We start from the raw sequence: 22,399 nt of genomic DNA, 5'->3' as shown, positions 1-22,399 counted from the left end.
GACGTCAGAGCACATTTTTAAAAGTGGTGGGGACAAAATTCCAATCATAAATAGTGGTGGGGACATGTCCCCCCCCATAATCTACGCCTATGTCTGATGGACAGATGATAACGTGTGAAGCGGAGGAAAAACTGCTGGAGGCTGAAGAGCTGAGTGTTGTGTCATCAGAGGGTCACCTTCCCAGCAGACTCACACATGTGCCCCACATCCATCGGCTCACTGGGTTCAGACTCAGCATCCACATGTTCGTGTGTCCAGCAGCTGGAGTTTATCTGAAGCTTTTATCTGAAATCACAAGCAGCGACCGAACTCTGGTTCAGCACCAAGAACCGAGTCCGTTTTAATGTGTAGAACTGGTCCAGGTGTTCTCTGAAGGGTGAGTCCTGCTCCGACTGCAGCTGGTTCTGGTTCCACCATCATGGAACCACCAGTGAGAACAGTCTGGACTCAGACCGCCCTGAACCAAAAACAGAACCAGAACCAGAACCAGACGAGGTTCCTGAGAGGAACTCAGAGGTCCATAAGGAGCATCAGCCTGAATGACTGAGTTTAAACAGAAGTCTCTCTGTAGGCAGCACCAGGGACTGGACCTGATTCAGGCAGCCAAGGGCAGCCGGTGGAGGTCCAGACGCTCCCCCGGGTTCTGGACCATCTGTGGGGGGCTCGCTGTGCATGCTGGGAGACCTGCTAGCAGAGCATTGCAGTGGTCAAAGGGAGACATAAGCATGGAGACAGATGACTGGACCCCAGGAAGGGGTTTATTCTGCAAAGAGCAGGGCCCCGAATGTTGACCCCTGGGGGACTCCAGCAGGGAGGTGATGGGATGCAGATTTTCTCCATCATGGCTCTTTTAAAGGATGCCCAGAGAGGTTCCGTCACACCAACAGTGTGTTGTGTCCATCTCAGAGGGTTTCAGTAATGAGTAATCTAAATAATTAATTACTTTATTAGCTTTATTAGCTTGTGCTGGACTGTGACTGTTTTTTGTGTGTTCTGAAAGTTACTAGAACCTGTTTGTAGCAAGGTTGATTTTTGTGTTATTTTGATTAAAACTGGTTTTGAAGCCTCTTGGTTTGTTTGATTTTGTTTTGGCTTAGTTTTGGTTTGGTTTGGAGTGTTGAATTACCTCTCTAACTTTAAGATGTAATTATTTGTTTAGGAGTTTTTGTTTTATTCAGGGTAATGTTTTGAGACCCTCTTTTGACTTGTGGATTGTTGTAGAGTTTCAGCTTTAATTCCACGAAAAAGAAAACTAAACAATAAACACTTAACTATTTTTACCTTTAAAACATCTGGGTATTTTTATTACTATTTTTGTTTTATTTTTTAAAATTTTCTTTAATGTTACTTCTTTTGTTCCCCCTCCCCCTGGCTGAGCTGGGTCGTAAAATTAAATGGGGGCTCGTCCGGGATTTGAACCCGGGACCTCTTGCCTCAAGGAGGCTGTTCTGTGAAAGGAAATCTAACACCATCTTTTCAATGTGTCTGACAGGATAAATGAAAGAACAGAAAGACAAAAACACAACACCTACACCTTTTCATATGCTTCTTAACCTCAACCGAACTGTTGTCCATCATATACAAGCTCTCATGTAAAGAAGGATTGGGTATCTTTCTTCAACCATCGACCTCCTGAGCCACAGCCGCCTCACCATAGCTCTAACCCACCAGGGTCAGCCTCACCACGAATTAAACAGAACTCATTATAGGTTGTTCTCAGTTCTGTACCACGTTTGTGTCGTCTTTTTAATCGAGGGAGCGGAACTTATGTCACAAATAATATCTGCGTAGCCAATTTTATTCCACATAAACTCAATTTGCTGAACACAGAAAGAGAAAACAACCACTTTACTGCATAATCCATTCACACTTAAGCAGACATGTGAACATTCCCACAGACACTGGCTGCTGCTTTCTATATGAGCTGAAGTCCAACCGGCTCGATATGAATGTAAAAGGTTCCAGTTTGGGATGAAATGTTCTAACTTTTGATATTTTCTGAAGTGATAAACATGCTGATGATGTAATTTATCAAACTGAGATGAGAGTCCCATATGGTGCCAAAGTTTCTGACCCGCTCACTGTGTTTCACAGATAAATATTCACAGAATTGGAGTTAGAATCCCTCAAGTTCAGCAGCTCACTGACAGAGCTGTGGATGAACGATCGGATATGTTCTGATTCTTTACGGTGAAGCCCGGTGGGAGCACGTAAAGGTTAAAGAGAAGTGGGCCAAGAACTGAACCCTGTGGAACTCCACAGAGAATTTTCCTTTTGTGTTGATTTAAAACCACCTGTTGAAACATGACAACTGACCTGTTAAACCAACTGAACCAATGAGGGTTTGAATCAAAATGTGAGATCCATCAGAACTGTAACTAAGATCTTTAGGTCACTGATTACTTTGGAGCCGTTTCTGTGCTCTTATTGGCATTTTGATAAGGTATTTTACCATAAGAAGGCAGTCTGGATACAGATCTAGTTATTGATCACAGGTGGCTCAAAGCTTGTCTAACAGGGGTGTAAGAAAGACTAAGTTCATGTGTAACATGCGGCAGATGTTCTGAGAGGCTCAATTTTAAGGTAAGACCCGATGTTTTTAACCCCGACTGAACCTTACACACTAAATAAAGTGTAAAACACTGTGGGTCCAGCTTTTAAACACAATCAGTCTCTGAATGAAAGAAAGAGATCCGATAAAGTTGTGTATCGTCTGCATAAACTGTGATAATTGATGTTAAAGTTCTGCAATATCTGACCCAAAGGGAGCATATACAAGTTAAACAGAAGAGGTCCAAGAATTGACCCCTGGGGGACTCCACAAGTCATGGCCACTCGCTCAGATTCATAGCTGCCAATTGTAACAAAATAACTCCGGCCTTCTAAGTAGGCCCTGAACCAGTTAAGGACCGCTCCAGAAAGTCCAACCCAGTTTTCCAGCCTGTGCAACAGGATTATGTGATCTACAGTATCAAACGCAGCACTGAGGTCCAACAGAACCAGGACTGAAACATTACCAGAATCAGAATTCAACCTGATGTCGTTGAATACTGAACTGAAACTAAGATCTTTATGTCATTGATTACTTTGGAGCTGTTTCTGTGCTCTGATTGGCTCTGAATCCTGACTGATTAATATCACGAATACTGTCATTTAAAAGAGATTCTTCCAGATGTTCATGAACAGGTTTAGTTTAAGGTATTTTACCATAAGAAGGCAGTCTAGATACAGATCTAGTTATTGATCACAGGTGGCTCTAAGCTTGTCTTTTTCACCGAGCACTTTTTTACTCTTACTAAAGTAATTCTTTGGATGAATACTTTTTACTTTTACTTGAGTCATATTATTCTTGAGTACAATTTTTTGCTACTCTACCCACCTCTGGTCTGCAGGCAGGATGGGACCATAAATCTGTTTCACCTGCTCAGAAAACCACATTTACCTTCATTCATTTAGTAAAAAAACCAGATGTCCTAAACCAGAGCCTTGGGGAACGCCTCCGTGTTGTTACTCAACACTTACTCAGTACTTGAGTAGTTTTTTCACCAAACACTTTTTTAACTCTTACTCGAGTAATTATTTGGATGACTACTTTTTACTTTTACTTGAGTAATATTATTCTTAAGTAACAGTAGTTTTACTTGAGTACAATTTTTGGCTGCTCTACCCACCTCTGGTCCCGATGCTCCCCGACTGAACCTTACAAACTAAATAAAGTGTAAAACACTCTGGGTCCAGCTTCTAAACACAATCAGTCTCTGAATGAAAGAAAGAGATCGGATGAAAACATCTGCAGACATTCCACCCCCAGCGGATCCGAGCTGTAAATTAGAGGCTGAATAGCAGCTTCCCAGCATGATTCAGTGACTGATGATGTGATGCTGTTGTGGAAACGTTCAGTCGGTGCCCACATAGACTGAGAGTGATTTCACGTGTGTGACAGCTGCGTTACTCACCGAGATCTCAGAGCGCTGACTGTCGACTTATCAATCCTGCAGAGACACAGAGAGAACATGCTGTTAATACAAGCTGCGCTCAGATAACAGGCCGAACATTTCAGCCTCACCGAGGCGGACTCACAGATTTATAACCGCATTCTCTATTAACCTCAGTAACCTGAGAGTGAGGCAGGTGGGAGCCCGGAGCTATAAAACGGCCGTTTATTAAAGCGCTGCGACACCTTCATATCACACATGTGCTCCTGGAAGCTGGAAGCACCATAAAACAACACGAGTGAGTGGACCAACGTGAACAAAGTGGATCATTTGTAGGGTTTCATCAGTGAATGATCTGAAGGTTGTTTTCTCACCGTCAGAAATGTGTGAGAAATCTTTGACAGAGTCCATAAAACGTCTCCTTTAGTCCAACAGTCCAGAAATAATCGGTTAAAATCACACAAGAGGAAACTTATATTATTTGTTTCAAAAGACTTTCATGTCAAACCTGTAATAATATGTAACCATGATTTAAAGGGGAAGTTCGCTTTTTTTTGTAAACATGGACCTTATTTCTTGCATAACATACGTTCATCTACTCACCGATAACAGTTTAGGGTGAAAGTCGGCGTCCTTCGGAAGATATTTAGATCACTGGAGATCGGCGTAATTATCCATATAACAGAGAGAACAGGGCAGAGACAATACAGCCTCTGAATAAGGCATTATCTGTCTTTATTTCACCGATACTTTAAGATGAATGAATGAATGAACGCGTACTGTTGCACCGTTAGCTCAGAGCTGCCGTGTTGTTGTTATCCGGGGCTATCGTGGGGCTTTTAGGAAGCTTTCTACACACGCGTCTACTGGGATGATGTCATCAATGCGCGCCGCTGCAGCACAGCTCATTCACTCCATCGTACTCAAAGGCTGTGTTCAAAACCGCATTCTGCATACTACATACTACATACTGCATACTACATACTGCATACTACATACTACATACTACATACTACATACTACATACTGAATACTACATACTACATACTGCATACTACATACTGAATACTACATACTGCATACTACATACTGCATACTACATACTACATACTACATACTACATACTGAATATTACATACTACATACTGCATACTACATACTGAATACTACATACTGCATACTACATACTACATACTGAATACTACATACTACATACTGAATACTGCATACTACATACTGCATACTGCATACTATATACTACATACTGAATACTGCATACTACATACTCATCGATCAGACAGCATGCAGAGCGTTTACCCACAATGCATTTCGCTCCTGCCCGAGCCGAAATCAGCCGGCCTGAAGCTGATTTCTCTTAAGCTCTAAACTCTGTAAACTTTAGCAACATTTGAAACATTTTCAGGTGAGAAAGTAGTCGTTTAGATCCCCAACGTGTTGAAAACCTGACAAAATACCGGCTATTTACAATTTTGTTCCCACGAATTCGGCGCTACTAAAGCTAGCCGCAGTGAGCAACGCACTTCCGGTTATTTTCACAAAATAAAATACCCGTTGCCTTTTATCATAGGGAAAGCCATTACGATGTTTTGAAAACAGGAAGTGAACCTACCCTCGTTGTAGCTAGCTTGAAACTGCCGTTTTGACAGGAAATGACGATCGGCGACGTCACGTTACGTTGCATCTTGGGTAGTTTGAGTATGAGTAGTAACCTCATGATGCATACCCAAAATTTCGGAGAATCTAGTATGCATCCGGGAACTTCTCGCTTACTCAAACTTGCATACTAACTCAAAAAGTTAGTAGGTGTAGTATGCGGTTTCGAACACAGCCAAAGTCGTCGTCCATATCGTCAGAATATGATAAATATTCTGCCATGTTGCACAAAACTAGCAGCAGCAAACTCCATGTGAAGTTAGCCGACAGTCACAGAGTGAATAAGCTGTGCTGCAGCGGCGCGCATTGATGACATCATCCCAGTAGACGCATGTGTAGAAAGCTTCCTATAAGCCCCCCGATAGCCCCGGATAACAACAACACGGCAGCTCTGAGCTAACAATAGTACGCGTTCATTCATTCATTGGTCTTACAGTATTGGTGAAATAAAGACAGATAATGCCTTATTTAGAGGCTGTATTGTCTCTGCCCTGTTCTCTCTGTTATATGGATAAATACGCCGATCTCCAGTGATCTAAATATCTTCCGAAGTTCTCCTTTAATGTTGGGTATAAACAGAGAAAACAGAAATAAATATAAATCAATCAATAAAGAAGAGAACAAACTATAACTGCATGAACAGAACAAACCAAGAAATTAATATTCAGAAAAATAACTAGACTTAAATAAAGTAAAAGTATCTAAACAAAATAAAGGTGGAAAATATTGAACATATATTATATATTATACAATATTGTATTCAATTGAACCAAACTGTCAAATTTCTCCTTTAGAGAACAAACTTCAGATATTAAACTCACTTCTACATGTTATGGTGATGCCAGAGGAGGAAAAGCAGAGAGGACAAATGGAAAGTGAGGAGGCATCGACGTTCACCTTAAAAGCCTGAATATATATGATGACTCTGAAAATTCAACTCCCAAAGGTGATAAATAACTCAGCCATGAATCTGCAGACCGTTCTCCCACAGATCACATGACTGGACAAAGATGGCCGACAGCCTGAAAGCATGCTGCTTTGGAAGGGCTGCAGGAGAAAGCCTCTTCTCTCTAAAAAGAACATGGCAGCACAGCTTAGGTTTGCAAAGCTGCATCTGAACAAACCACAAGACTTCTGGAACAATGTCCTTTGGACAGACCAGACCAAAGTGGAGATGTTTGCTCATAATGCACAGCAGCACGTTTGGAGGAAATCAAACACAGCATATCAGCACAAACACCTCACACCAGCTGTCAAGCACGGTGGTGGAGGGCTGATGATCTGGGCTGGTTCTGCAGCCACAGCACCTGGGCACCTCGCAGCCATTGAGTCCACCATGAACTCCTCTGGATACCAAAGTGTTCTAGAGTCAGCAAGCTGGCACAAAAACTAACGCGTCAAATTGTATAAAAGTTAGACTCAGTGAAGGATGCATTTTGTGTTAATACGTAAAAATAAAATCCATATTTGCAGATGTTATATTTCTTTATAATAAAGAGCAGCTCTTTATAGATATTACAGATTTGTTATGAAGAGGGATCAGACGAGTCCATCTTTGCCATGAACATTCAGCTCTGCTGACATCATCTCAGGTGAAGGTGTTGATGAGGGTGGAGGTGCCTCCGCCCTGCTGCAGACTGGATGCTTTAAAGGGACAGTTCGCCTCTTCTGACATGAAGCTGTGTAACATCCCATATCAGCAACATCATTTCTGAACATCTTCTTACCCCCTGCTGCGTCCTGTGAGCAGAGTTCCAGCCTCGTTTTGGTGTTGATGAAGGTAGTCCGGCTAGTTGGCTGGGGTTTAAAACATAAAGCGTTTTGCTTCTCAAAACAATATGTGTTCAACAGAGTAATACATTTGCATCACAAAATGGTTCTCCAGGAAAAAGTCAGAGCTCACAATCGCTTGGCCCTATTTTCTCTCCCTTCATATCAATGTGTTCAGCCACCTAGCGATAGCCGCACCTGTTACGGTGTTTGCTGCTCGGAAGCAGGGGACTGCTCGCTCTGCACGGTCTACAGGGAAGGAAAGGAAAGGAAACAAGGAAAGGAAAGGAAAGGAAAGGAAAGAGAAGGAAAGGAAACAAAAGGAAACAAAATGAAACGAAAGGAAAAGAGAAGGAAAGGAACTAGCCGGACTACCTTCATCAGCACCAAAACGAGGCTGGAACTCTGCTCACAGGACGCAGCAGGGGGTAAGAAGATGTTCATAAATGATGTTGCTGATATGGGATGTTACACAGCTTCAAGTCAGAAGAGGCGAACCTTTAACCATCCTCACTTTGCATGAAAAAGGCTTCACAGGTGAGGATTCTGCTTCTACTATCAACTATTAGAGAGAGGTTCGGCTGTTGTAAGAAGGTTTCAGGGCTTCCCGGGACCGCCTCCTAAAGGTGGTCCAGCTGCGGGATGGGGCGCCCTTCTTAAAGTGAGGGCAGCAAAGAAGCTGCTTCACTTTAAGAAAACATCAAGACAGGCTGATGTACTGCAGAAAGTTCAAGGATTGGACCCGAGACCCTTCATGGGGGACAAAGAACGGTACCAGAACCTCCTCAGAGCAGCTTCTGCCAACCATCCAGGAACATGTTGAAGAACAAAGCAGGATGGAGCACAGGAGGCAAAAAGGATAACGAAGAGGCTCGAGAAACGTCCGGGACCTTAATCCCACGAGGACAAACTAAAGTCCACAGATTCTGACAAACTGATGATGGAACAGCGGGCTGCCATCAGTCAGGATTCTGGTCAGAAGGTGACCGACAGCAGCCAGCACCAACTTTAAAAAGAAGGCCAACACTGCAGATATCGACTCTTTGCTTCAACTTGATGGAATAGTCAATAAAAGCCTTTGAAACTTAGGAAATGGATGTAATTATATTCATATAACCTATAACCTTTCTATGTACGAAACGCTAAAAGAAAGGATATAACATCAGATTATTTTACATCTTTATTACAACCAACAGTTTCCTTTCATGTCGCCTCAATCAACATTTTCTGATTGAATTCTACAACGTTGAAGTTAAAGTGAAGGCTTAATAATAAACTGCTGCTGCAGCTGCTCCTGCATTATTAAATACTACAACTCTATTAGTCGGCTCAGGCTAAACACTGGGAGGATGGAGAGATGATGAGGAAATCTGTGAGGGTGCGCCATCTGTGACGGTCTTATGAACACAGAGACGAAGAAGGAGGAAGTAAAGAAGGTTTTCTGTAAAGACGTGAAGAAGAGTTAAAGAAAACAAGGATGTTGAAAGGCTAAACCAAGAGGTTAAGGACAGAGTTATGATATTAAATAAGGACAAAGAGAAGGAGCAAATGGAAGCACAGAAAGGAGGTTAAACTTTAGGGATAAAATGAAAGACAGAGTGCCCACATGTAGAAAAAGGAGGAAAGATGGAGGGAAACAAGGATATAAAGAGAAATGACTGAATGTGAGAGCAAAGGAGGTGTGGAAGGAAATAAGAAAGCATGAAAAAGACAAAAGGGGGAGAAAAAGCAAAATGTGGAGGAGAGGAAGTTAAACGGATTAGAGGGAGTGAATGACTGAAAAGGAGGTTTGTGTAAGAGTCTGAACACAGTTTGTTCTCAGATTTACTTAAACCAGAATGACAGAGAGGAGCTACTTTAAATTCCTTCCTCTCACTCATCCACATCCCCACCAGACATCTGACAGAGAAGTGGCTGATGCAGCACCAGCGAGTCAGAAAGGCTGAAATCTGTGTGTCTGCGGAAAGTTCGGAGGCGATGTCTGCGGAAAGTTCGGAGGCGATGTCTGCGGAAAGTTCGGAGGCGATGTCTGCGGAAAGTTCGGAGGCGATGTCTGAGGAAATTTCAGAGGCGAAGTCTGCGGAAAGTTCGGAGGCGATGTCTGCGGAAAGTTCGGAGGCGATGTCTGAGGAAATTTCAGAGGCGAAGTCTGCGGAAAGTTCGGAGGCGATGTCTGCGGAAAGTTCGGAGGCGATGTCTGAGGAAATTTCAGAGGCGAAGTCTGAGGAAAGTTCGGAGGCGATGTCTGAGGAAAGTTCGGAGGCGATGTCTGCGGAAAAGTTCGGAGGCGAAGTCTGAGGAAAGTTCGGAGGCGATGTCTGAGGAAAGTTCGGAGGCGATGTCTGAGGAAAGTTCGGAGGCGATGTCTGAGGAAACGTTCGGAGGCGAAGTCTGAGGAAAGTTCGGAGGCGATGTCTGCAGAAAGTTCGGAGGCGAAGTCTGAGGAAAGTTCGGAGGCGATGTCTGCGGAAAGTTCGGAGGCGATGTCTGCGGAAAGTTCGGAGGCGATGTCTGAGGAAATTTCAGAGGCGAAGTCTGCGGAAAGTTCGGAGGCGATGTCTGCGGAAAGTTCGGAGGCGATGTCTGAGGAAATTTCAGAGGCGAAGTCTGCGGAAAGTTCGGAGGCGATGTCTGCGGAAAGTTCGGAGGCGATGTCTGAGGAAATTTCAGAGGCGAAGTCTGAGGAAAGTTCGGAGGCGAAGTCTGAGGAAAGTTCGGAGGCGAAGTCTGAGGAAAGTTCGGAGGCGATGTCTGAGAAAAGTTCGGAGGCGAAGTCTGAGGAAAGTTCGGAGGCGATGTCTGAGGAAAGTTCGGAGGCGATGTCTGAGGAAAGTTCGGAGGCGATGTCTGAGGAAACGTTCGGAGGCGAAGTCTGAGGAAAGTTCGGAGGCGATGTCTGCAGAAAGTTCGGAGGCGAAGTCTGAGGAAACGTTCGGAGGCGAAGTCTGAGGAAACGTTCGGAGGTAAAGTCTGAGGAAACGTTCGGAGGCGAAGTCTGAGGAAACGTTCGGAGGCAAAATCTGAGGAAACGTGGGAGGCGATGTCTGCGGAAAGTTGGGAGGCGAAGTCTGCGGAAACGTGGGAGGCGATGTCTGCTGAAAGTTCGGAGGTGAAGTCTGAGGAAAGTTCGGAGGCGATGCCTGAGGAAAGTTCGGAGGCGAAGTCTGCGAAAACGTGGGAGGCGATGTCTGCGGAAAGTTGGGCGGCAATGTCTGCGGAAAGTTTGGAGGCGAAGTCTGCGGAAACGTGGGAGGCAATGTCTGCGGAAACGTGGGCGGCGATGTCTGCGGAAAGTTGGGAGGCGATGTCTGCGGAAACGTGGGAGGCGATGTCTGTGGAAATGTGGGCGACGATGTCTGCGGATAGTTTGGAGGCGAAGTCTGCGGAAACGTGGGAGGCAATGTCTGCGGAAATGTGGGCGACGATGTCTGCGGATAGTTTGGAGGCGAAGTCTGCGGAAACGTGGGAGGCAATGTCTGCGGAAACGTGGGCGGCAATGTCTGCGGAAACGTGGGCGGCGATGTCTGCGGAAAGTTGGGAGGCGAAGTCTGCGGAAACGTGGGAGGCGATGTCTGCGGAAACGTGGGAGGCGATGTCTGTGGAAACGTGGGAGGCAATGTCTGCGGAAACGTGGGCGGCGATGTCTGCGGAAAGTTGGGAGGCGAAGTCTGCGGAAACGTGGGAGGCGATGTCTGCGGAAACGTGGGAGGCGATGTCTGTGGAAACGTGGGAGGCAATGTCTGCGGAAACGTGGGCGGCGATGTCTGCGGAAAGTTGGGAGGCGAAGTCTGCGGAAACGTGGGAGGCGATGTCTGCGGAAACGTGGGAGGCGATGTCTGAGGAAACGTGGGAGGCGATGTCTGCGGAAACGTGGGCGGCGATGTCTGCGGAAACGTGGGAGGCGATGTCTGCGGAAACGTGGGAGGCGATGTCTCCAGAAAGTTCGGAGGCGAAGTCTGCAGAAACGTGGGAGGCGATGTCTGCGGAAACGTGGGCGGCGATGTCTGCGGAAACGTGGGAGGCGATGTCTCCAGAAAGTTCGGAGGCGAAGTCTGCGGAAACGTGGGAGGCGATGTCTGCGGAAACGTGGGAGGCGATGTCTGCGGAAAGTTGGGAGGCGAAGTCTGCGGAAACGTGGGAGGCGATGTCTGCTGAAAGTTCGGAGGCGAAGTCTGCGGAAACGTGGGAGGCGATGTCTGCGGAAACGTGGGAGGCGATGTCTGCGGATAGTTTGGAGGCGAAGTCTGCGGAAACGTGGGAGGCGATGTCTGCGGAAACGTGGGAGGCGATGTCTGCGGATAGTTTGGAGGCGAAGTCTGCGGAAACGTGGGAGGCGATGTCTGCGGAAAGTTTGGAGGCGAAGTCTGCTGAAAGTTCGGAGGCGAAGTCTGCGGAAAGTTCGGAGGCGAAGTCTTCGGAAAGTTCGGAGGCGATGTCTGCGGAAACGTGGGAGGCGATGTCTGCGGATAGTTTGGAGGCGAAGTCTGCGGAAACGTGGGAGGCGATGTCTGCGGAAAGTTTGGAGGCGAAGTCTGCTGAAAGTTCGGAGGCGAAGTCTGCGGAAAGTTCGGAGGCGAAGTCTTCGGAAAGTTCGGAGGCGATGTCTGCGGAAACGTGGGAGGCGATGTCTGCAGAAAGTTTGGAGGCGAAGTCTTCAGAAAGTTCGGAGGCGATGTCTGCAGAAAGTTTTTTTCTGGGCCTTTAAGAAATTATATTGGACTTATTTTTGCTTCCTGTCTCAGAGCGTCAAAAAAATTTATTATTTTGGGTTTTAAATGTGTTTAGCAATTGGTTTGTTATGGAGCCTTCGTCCCTTTTTATTTTACAACACAAAGCAAAGAAAGAAACGTCTTTTCTCTGGGAAAGGCCCAGAATAACACCTGCAGACCACCAGAGTCACAACAACCCAGAGAACACAGAAAGTTGTTAATTAACTGCTTTTTTTGTCCGGCCTCAGTCGGCTGGAAACAAGGGGGCAGCCTCAGAAGTTGTCCAACAAAACCCACCGAAAACTCGGCCCGCCGCCGGCCCGCCGCTGCGGAGCAGAAAAGCTCGATTTGAATCATCACATTTCGGGGTGGGGGGGAGACGCCGTTTGGGGCTGGCGATGTCACAGTGATGTCACTTCAGTGCAGCCCGGGCTGGGAATGAACTCAAAGACCCGAAAGTGCGAAGAGACGAGATGGTTTGAGCGTTTCTGAGAGGAAACAAAAGGACTCTTACCATCCGAAGCCTCCGAACGACACACTCCTCTTCCTCCTCAGCATGGCGCCTCCTCCTCTTTGTGCTCCTTTTCTTCTGATTGTGTCGGGATCCTCCTCCCTTTGTAGCCTCCCTCCGGCTCTGCTCGCGGTCCGTCTACCTCCTCATCTCTCCACCTATAAATACTCTCATCCTTCGCCTCCTCCCTTTCCCTTCCCTCCCTCTGTGCCTCCTCCTGCGTTAATGTTTCTCTCTCCGTCGTCTGGATCTCACACTTCAGTTCACCGCTCACACAGAGAGGAGGAGGGAGGGGTGGAGGAACACATCTCCACCCGCTCTGATGAAGAAGCAGCAGAGACTCAAACTTATACATAATGAATGGAGATAAACTCCTGTCAGTTTACTGCATTTCATGTTACGTAATGATCTCTCTGCCTGGACACACAAAGACAAAAGGCGCTTTGAGAGCTCGAACAAACACTCAGTTTGTAGCCCCCCCCATCTCTCTCTGCTCCTCAGAGGAAAACTCTAAAACAAACGGTTCAGATGTGATTAAAGTCACATTCTACTTCAATTTAAAGCTCTCAGATCTCCCATCATGGAGAAAATACAGAAAGTACAAACATTTTTATCAACAGTCCCTCATCTCAGGCTCCAGAATGTTTGGGACAGCTGGCTTTCAGGAGTGTGAGGTTCCTCAGAGAGGGGCCTGATAACCGAAGGTTCTGCCTCCCAAACTGGCAGCTGGTTCCTCAGAGAGGGGGCTGATAACTGAAGGCTCTGCCTCCCAAACTGGCAGCTGCTTCCACAGAGAGGGGCCTGATAACTGAAGGCTCTGCCTACCAAACTGGCAGCTGGTTCCACTGAGAGGGGCCTGATAACTGAAGGCTCTGACTCCCAAACTGGCAGCTGGTTCCACTGAGAGGGGCCTGATAACTGAAGGCTCTGCCTACCAAACTGGCAGCTGGTTCCTCAGAGAGAGGCCTGATAACTGAAGGCTCTGCCTCCCAAACTGGCAGCTGGTTCCACAGAGAGGGGCCTGATAACTGAAGGCTCTTCCTCCCAAACTGGCAGCTGGTTCCACAGAGAGGGGCCTGATAACTGAAGGCTCTGCCTCCCAATCTGGCAGCTGGTTCCACAGAGAGGGTTCTGATAACCGAAGGCTCTGCCTCCCAAACTGGCAGCTGGTTCCTGAGAGAGGGACCTGATAACTGAAGGCTCTGCCTCCCAAACTGGCAGCTGGTTCCCCAGAGAGGGGCCTGATAACTGAAGGCTCTGCCTCCCAAACTGGCAGCTGGTTCCACAGAGAGGGGCCTGATAACTGAAGGCTCTGCCTCCCAAACTGGCAGCTGGTTCCACAGAGAGGGGCCTGATAACCGAAGGCTCTGCCTCCCAAACTGGCAGCTGGTTCCACAGAGAGGGTTCTGATAACCGAAGGCTCTGCCTCCCAAACTGGCAGCTGGTTCCCCAGAGAGGGGCCTGATAACTGAAGGCTCTGCCTCCCAATCTGGCAGCTGGTTCCACAAAGAGGGGCCTGATAACCGAAGGCTCTGCCTCCCAAACTGGCAGCTGGTTCCTGAGAGAGGGACCTGATAACTGAAGGCTCTGCCTCCCAAACTGGCAGCTGGTTCCCCAGAGAGGGGCCTGATAACTGAAGGCTCTGCCTCCCAAACTGGCAGCTGGTTCCACAGAGAGGGGCCTGATAACTGAAGGCTCTGCCTCCCAAACTGGCAGCTGGTTCCACAGAGAGGGGCCTGATAACCGAAGGCTCTGCCTCCCAAACTGGCAGCTGGTTCCACAGAGAGGGTTCTGATAACCGAAGGCTCTGCCTCCCAAAGTGGCAGCTGGTTCCACAGAGAGGGGCCTGATAACTGAAGGCTCTGCCTCCCAAACTGGCAGCTGGTTCCACAGAGAGGGGCCTGATAACTGAAGGCTCTGCCTCCCAAATTGGCAGCTGGTTCCACAGAGAGGGGCCTGATAACTGAAGGCTCTGCATCCCATTCTACTTATAGAACCTCTGGGAACCTCAACTAAAGTTGCAGTTTGGGAACGAAGTGCTCTGTTGGGAAAATATCTTATAATGAGATCTTTAAGATATGATGGAGCTCGGTCATTAAGAGCTTTATATGTAAGGAGAAGAATCTTAAATTCTATTCTGAATTTAACAGGGAGCCAATGAAGAGAAGCTAAAACTGGAGAAATATGATCTCTGCTGTTAAGGCTGAGTTATACTTCTTTTAACTGCCCTTGCGCTTTCTTCTTGCGCGTATGTTAATGGCTCGAGACGTTTATACTTCATTTTGCTTTGTCGGCGCTTGCGTGTGCTGCATGGCGATTCACCGCCAGGACAGTAGGTGGAGTAGCGGGTTTTTTCAATGACAAGCCTACTATGATGAAAGCAAATTCACCGCCAGGACCTCTTCGAGTGATTCATGCTTCTTCTTCTTGTAAATAGCCGGTAATTTTTCAGATTTTCAACACTTTGGGGGTCTAAACGACTACTTTCTCGCCTGAAAATGTTTCAAATGTTGCTAAAGTTATATATTTACAGAGTTTATAGCTTAAGCGAAATCAGCTTTTCAGGCCGGCTGATTTCGGCTCGGACAGGAGTGAAGTGCACTGTGTGTAAACGCTCTGCATGCTGTCAGATCGATGAGTATGTCGTTTTCAAGTAGTAGGCTTGCGTCTTTTCTTGCGTTAAGTTTAGAAAATTGAGGTGACACACGCAAGCTCGCAATGGGGGGCTTGCAACCGCGCAAGGGCTTGCGTTTCTTCTTGCGTCTTGCTTTGCGTCTTGCGTTACCGACTATAAACCAGGCTTTAGTTCTCATCAGAACTCTGGCTGCAGCATTTTGGATCAGCTGAAGGCTTTTCAGAGAATATGTGGGACAGCCCAATAATAAAGAATTACAGCAGTCCAATCCTGAAGTAACAGATGCATGGACTAGTTTTTCTGCATCACTCTGAGACAAGATGTTCCTGATTTTAACAATATTACGAAGGTGAAAGAAGGCAGAAACCTGTTTTATATGTGAGTCAGAGGACATTTTCCTTTTCTGTGGCTGCAGCTTCTTCTCTCTCCTACGGCGTCCCACAGGGTTCAGTTCTGGGGCCTTTATTGTTCCTGTTATATCTGCTCCCTCTTTAAAGCGATACTCCGGAGTAGATTCACCCTGGGGTCATTTGAACCGTGATTTCCAGCCAAGTAGCCCACCCGCAGTTTTTTCGATCTTGGCTGAACATCAGCTGAGTTACTGAGTTATCCCGAATAGCTTCGTACAAGCGCTAACGGACCCTGGCAGTATCTCCAAAATTACCACACTAAAATCACATGCCATGACACCAAACTTCTACAGTAGTACAAATATGGTCTGTACTCACAAAACGATGCATTTGGAAGTTTGAAAATAGTCCAGGAGTTTATTATTATCAACACAAGCCTGATAGCTTCTCTGCAGCTAAAGCTGCGTCGACGTCACTTCCTTGATCTGGGAGCTTCAAAGTAAGATGAGGGTTGATCTACTACTGTAGACAACAAAGCAAGGCTGCTCAATTTCTCCATTGATAAAATAATTTCACAACTACAACATAAAAATTCATAAAAAAAACATGTAGAATATAGCATATACTTTGTTGTCTACAGTAGTAGATCAACCCTCATCTTACTTTGAAGCTCCCAGCTCCCTGAAGTGACGTCGACGCAGCTTTAGCTGCAGAGAAGCTATCAGGCTTGTGTTGATAATAATAAACTCCTGGACTATGTACAAACTTCCAAATGCATCGTTTGGTGAGTACAGACCATATTTGTACTACTGTAGAAGTTTGGTGTCATGGCATGTGATTTTAGTGTGGTAATTTTGGAGATACGGACCAGGATCCATTAACGCTTGTACGAAGCTAATCGGGATAACTCAGTAACTCAGCTGATGTTCAGCCAATATCGAAAAAACTGCGGGTGGGCTACTTGGCTGGATGTCACGGTTCAAATGACCCCAGGGTGAATCTACTCCAGAGTATCGCTTTAAGGACATGTCCTCCCTCTATGCAGATGACACTCGGCTGTATTTCTCTTTAACTTTTTCTCAGCTGCGCAGACTCTGTTAAAAGTTGGATGTCTGACAGCTTTGGAAAAGATGATTACAGCCGGGAGATCTCATGGCTCTGTAGAGGAAAAACACATCGGTGTGACGGGGAAGATGAAGACCAGGTGTGATCCAGACTCCCAGGAAACCTGCCCCGCCCTCGCCAGAGACTCAGAAACCAAACAGCAGCAACACAGCCAACCTAGCTAGGTGTGTGATGCCTAAACCAGGTTATAGCAGGACGTTAAAGGGTTAACGTGCTCATAGGTTGTACTCAGGCCTGCACCAACGTGCTTTGGGAGGAGGAAGGTCTCATTTTAGGCCACAACATTCTGTATTTCTACATCAGAGTTGTGCTCCTCACCTGGTGGAGAGCTACATTATTATTTAGACCCCCGGTTGAATCGATTAAAAGAAGATGAAACACATTTCTCAGCCTTCGTGTGCAGATGTTCATCTCAGCTCTGGACTTTAGTATTTCCAAATGTTTCCACAGCTCTGGTAAAATGTAAGCTAGGTCAGTGTGTGAAGAGGGTTAATATTTCACCCTGTTGACTCAAGGTGGAACATTTCTGCACCGACAGAAACCAACAAAAGCCCGAGATTAAAACGCCTGCTGGAGCAACAAAACCTCTGAGTCTGGGAGAGAAGTAAATGAAACCACAACAAATGGCTCCATCAGGGCGTCTGACTGAGCTCTAATGTGGAGCTCTGTGAGAAAATCCTCAGCAGCTCAGCAGCTGAATACATTTACATCCAATTACCGCTGTGGGGACGGTGGAGAACAGGACCTGCACAGAGTCACTTCATACACAGTACGTACCCCTTCCTGTTGTCCCCGAGGCTGTCAAAGTGAACCGCCAACAGCGCCCTCTACTGGCCACACAGCTCATTGCAACCGGAGTGAAAACAGAAAAGTTTTCACATCGTGGTGTAAAGGAACCAAACTCTGCCATTATTCAGTTTAAAGAAAATGAATCTGCATCAACACGAATAACTAATTAATAAAGAATGAAAACGTCACGACTCAGATTCACACAAACTTTATTTATCCACAAAGTCAAACAACAAAAAACAGGAACTTCTGGCGTCTAAGGCTATTTCAATCGAAATGTGTTCGTCCAGTCTGTCAAAGTAAAGAGCAGAGTGTGTGTTCTTCAGGTAAAATCCGTGTTTCTACCAGGGCCGGGCAACGATTAAAATGTTTAATCTAATTAATCACATGGTTTCCCTGATTAATCACGATTAATCGCATTTGTACGCAGAATCCAAAAATGAATCCAAAAGTAGCGTATAGCTTTTAGCATTTAGCTTTCTTTTAAATGTGCTGCCATATGAATGAAAGTGCCATAACATTTGTTGTGCAAACACACTTTTAACATCAGCATCTTTCTGTAGTTTTTATGTAGAAGCCTCGCTCCACTGTCTGTTTCCTTGAATGACTTGCTGCTATCAGTTGTGTGTTTTGCCTTTAAGTGATATTTTAGACTGGAACTACTACGCTGAGAAGACAATTCAACTTGGCAGTGTTTACAGATGACTTTGGTTCTGTCGACTCCGCCGTCTGGAAGAACTTTAACATGAAAATGGCCGAGTAAAAGTTCCGTACCCTTCTCCATGTTTGGTGGATCCGCCAATTACTTTCTTTTCCTGTTCCACAGCAGCAGACTTTTACAAAATAAAAGCCTGTGAGCAACAGATTTTTACAAGATAAAAGCCTGTGAGCAGCAGACTTTTACAAAATAAAAGCCTGTGAGCAACAGACTTTTACAGAATAAAAGCCTGTGAGCAACAGACTTTTACAAAATAAAAGCCTGTGAGCAACAGACTTTTACAAAATAAAAGCCTGTGAGCAACAGACTTTTACAAAATAAAAGCCTGCGCTAATGCGCGATAAAATATTTATCGGTGTTAAATAATTAACGAGTTAACTCTATAATAACGAGTTAACTCGCCCAGCCCTAGTTTCTACGTGAAAACATGGTGGGACACCAAGGTCCACATATGACTGCAAGATGTGGCCAAAACAAAGTGCGAGTGTGAACATCAGAGAGAGAAGCTGCTTCATTTAGCTGAGTGACATCATATAAGCAGCAATAATTAGCACACATCAACAGTTACTGCACAAAAACATCGATTAATTCACCGAACCGTTATGGCAGAGAGCCCCACTTTCATTTGAGACTTCAGAAGTTCGATAAACAACTCGAAATGATTGGGACATAATGTTGACGTTCCGCTTTAATACAGTCGTCATTCCCTTTTTTCACTAAAAACTGTAAACAAAAGGCAGCAGCTCTTTAAAAGCCTGGCATGCTGGTACGCGGCATATGTACGGAGCTGTGTGACGCCACATCTCTGCCAGCACTGGTGGGAGCCTCGTGCTGCTGAGGGACACGAACATTTTGTCCGGATGATGAAGGCCAGGCTGAGCAGGAGGCCACAACACACACAGTCACACCTGTCGCTGCAGAGGACATTACAGAAGCTTTCATGCATTTCCTGGAGACCTGAACCTTCCCTAACCTTCCCAAACCACCAACCATGGGCGTCAATTGGGTATGGCCACATGAGCCACACCTTGGCTCCAGGGGAAAATGTAAATGTTCGTTTTTCCTTTTTTCTTTAAAAAAAAAAATAAAAAAAATTATGGAATTACTATGGAATTTGTATTGATTATTTTATTATTTAATACATATAAATTAACTACAAATGAAATTCTGAACAACACAATCAATTTATCTAAGTATCATCTTCCCCAAAACTTGTATCCCCTTTTGACATGTGGTACCCCCCCCCCACGAGATGACGCAGCCTGGAGGTCAAAGCTGACGTTATCGGCGGGATTTGTTGTTTGCGAATTAATATCTAATATGAAAAGAAAGCAGAAAACTTTGGATTTATTTTTCACCAAAAAAAGGGCAGGTGACGATGGGTATAATGTTGCCCCAGCGGCGGAGGAAGGAGGACCAGGTAGTGAAGGCGGGATTCAGCCTGTTAACTTCAGCACCTCCGCCGCTAATGCTAATGCTAATGTTAACGCTAATGCTAACAGGGAGACGGAGACTACATGCGCGGAGTCTGAGAACTCCTTCACACCGACTTCTCAAATTGAATCTGAGATTTCTCAGATTGAAATAGCTGGATCAGACTTGGACAGCGATAAGGAAGGTCAAGGCCCGGGTGCGGGCGCCAGTACAACTACAGCAGTAGCAGCCACTGGGTCAACTGGAGCAAAGAAGGATATTAGTGGATGTAGAACAGACGGACTCAGGCGTCCTCGTTTGACCCACTTCCCAACTCGAAATGGAAGACGCTTTAATGTCAGTGTTTATCAGAATTATGACTGGGTTGAATATTCTATGCAAGAAGATGCAGTCTATTGCTTTGCATGTCGTCATTTTGGAGGAGCCTCAACTGTATCAGGTGACAGGCATGGACGGCGTGTGTTCACAGACACTGGATACACATGTTGGAAGAACATGAAAAAAAATCTACGGGATCAACAAGGGAGCAGTAGACACAATTGGGCTGCAATAGCGTGGTGTAACTTTAAGGCTGTGTCCAGTAGACAAAAGGAATCCATCGCAAGTCGGATTGACGCAAACAGGACAGATGAGGTGCAGAAGAACCGGGATCACCTCAAATCCTTGTTCAAAATCACGTCGTTTCTGGGAAGACGGACCCTACCAAGATGAGGCTGAAAACAAAGGAAATTTCCTTGAACTTTTGGATGTTGTTGCAACAGATGACAAGAACGTGAAAAGCAAACAGGAACACGGGTATGCGCACTATTCTTCCCCAGAGGCTCAGAATGATATGGTGAGAGTTATTGGAGAAAAGATCAGAAATATGATCATCAGTGAAGTAGGAGAAGCACGCTACTTTTCAGTTTTAGTGGATGAAACGAAAGACCTGTCTAAGAAGGAGCAGCTGGCCATTTTGATCCGTTATGTACATGAGGGGATCATAAAGGAAAGGGCCATTGGAACATATCACATGAAGGACTTGACAGCTGAATCCCTGGACCAGCAAATAATAAAGGAGTTATCAAGTCTAGATATTCAGCTGTGTGTTGCGCGATGCTACGACGGGGCAAAGTGTTATGCGGGGCAATGTGCGCGGAGTGCAGGCTGTGATACGCGAAAAAGTGCCGCATGCAGCGTACGTACACCGTCATGCACATGGACTAAATCTTGTGCTCGTGAGCTCGATAAAATACCGGAGATGGCTGAGTTTTTCAGTGTTGTTCAAACACTATATACTTTTATTGCAGATATCAATACCAGACACATGCTTTTCATCGAAGCTCAAAAGAACTTAGGATACAACAAAGTACTGCCCTTGGAGCGCACCCGCCCGACTCGGTGGCTGTACTGGTATAGGGCTCTGCAGAAAATCAAACTGCGCTACGAGGCTATACTCGCTGTGCTAGATGCCACTATTGATGCTCATGCAGAGGGTTCAACTGAAGCAGCTGGACTTAGGTTGAATATGCTGACAGTCACTTTTATTATGCGTCTTCATGTCCTGGAGAAAATCTTGAGTCTCACTTATGGACTGTCTGAACAGCTCCAGACAAAAGACATTGCAATAACGATGGCTTCCAATCTCGTACGGAGTACTAAGACCCAGCTGGAAAAGATGAGGTCAGATAAAGAGTACCAGGACACACTGAGCAGAGCCAAGGCATTTTCCACAGAGCTCGGCCTCCCGAGCAGCGACACAGGCCCAGTGCGACCAGCAAGAGCACGGAGAGTGTCCAAAGCTTTGGCAGGATTTATTGTCGGATCATCAAGTGGCCAGAGACAAACAGGAGATGACCAAGAAAAAAGACTTATACTTTGAAATAGACCCCTTCATCTCTGAGTTAGATCGACGATTTACAGATAATGATGAGCTACTTAATGCTATCCAGGCATTTGATTGTTCATCTCCCCATTTCATGGATGTAGTTCAAATGGAACAGTTTGCACAACTGTATGACGAATTAATCTCAGTTCCCAGTGTCACACAGCAAAAGACACGGAGGAGAAAACCATCATGCTGGCTCTGACGCAGCTCAACACCATGTCTGTTGCCTTTTTCAGAGGTAATCAAAGTGTTTCAAATTGCAGCTACTATACCTGTGTCAACTGCATCCAACGAGAGGTTTTTCTCCGTTTTAAAACGAGTCAAAACACACCTGAGGACGACGATGGGTGATGACAGACTTACCCACCTCATGTTGATGGCCGTTGAGCCTGCGGTCGTGAAATCACTGGACCCAGATGGACTGGTGAATGACTTTGCCAGTTGGAGGCCACGGCGCTTTCCGCTTATGGATTAATTACCGTATGCAAATTCATCGTAAGGTAAGATCACCCGAAGCTCTTATAAATCTGTTTATGAATATATGATTCCTTTCTCTTTCTCTTTTCTTCTCCCTCCCTCCGTCCATCTCCTCTTTGTATTGGGACTTTAACAGTTTTATGTTTGCCTGGTATGTTCACGTGATATTGTTCCAGTTACATTGTGAATGAAGTAAACAGAATGAGTGAAATTGCGTTTGCCAGAAAAGCTATTACTGCTCTATAACCCTGTCGGTTTCTATCCATGGGGCTGAAAACGGATGCGTAAAAGCGCATTTGACTGAATTGATCAAGACGTGCGTAGTTAAGTGTTTGTGTCCATTGTTATGTTAGCTGGGTGCGAGTGAGACTGCATTTGCACACAGATAAGCTACATAGCAGACTT

At 45.8% G+C, this 22,399-nt stretch overlaps 1 protein-coding gene across 4 annotated transcripts in view; it reads right to left on the bottom strand.

The window, feature by feature from the left end:
• The window catches only part of LOC142401809 (rap1 GTPase-activating protein 2-like), a 67,297-nt gene extending 54,400 nt beyond the window's left edge, over positions 1-12,897 (bottom strand). For all 4 annotated transcript variants that reach the window (XM_075487278.1, XM_075487279.1, XM_075487277.1 and 1 more), the window contains exons 1-2: positions 12,603-12,897; positions 3,957-3,992 (exon numbers count right to left, since the gene is read on the bottom strand). In XM_075487278.1, the coding sequence (XP_075343393.1) occupies positions 3,957-3,992; positions 12,603-12,646 (80 nt within the window). In that variant the 5' untranslated portion in view covers positions 12,647-12,897. The remainder of the gene's footprint in view (positions 1-3,956; positions 3,993-12,602) is intronic.
• Between the last annotated feature and the right edge of the window lie 9,502 nt (positions 12,898-22,399).

The sequence above is a fragment of the Odontesthes bonariensis genome, chromosome 16 (assembly GCF_027942865.1).
Source record: "Odontesthes bonariensis isolate fOdoBon6 chromosome 16, fOdoBon6.hap1, whole genome shotgun sequence".
Lineage (NCBI taxonomy): Eukaryota > Metazoa > Chordata > Actinopteri > Atheriniformes > Atherinopsidae > Odontesthes > Odontesthes bonariensis.
The sequence above is the reverse complement of the archived record's forward strand: the minus strand, read 5'-3'. Positions and strand labels throughout refer to the sequence as shown.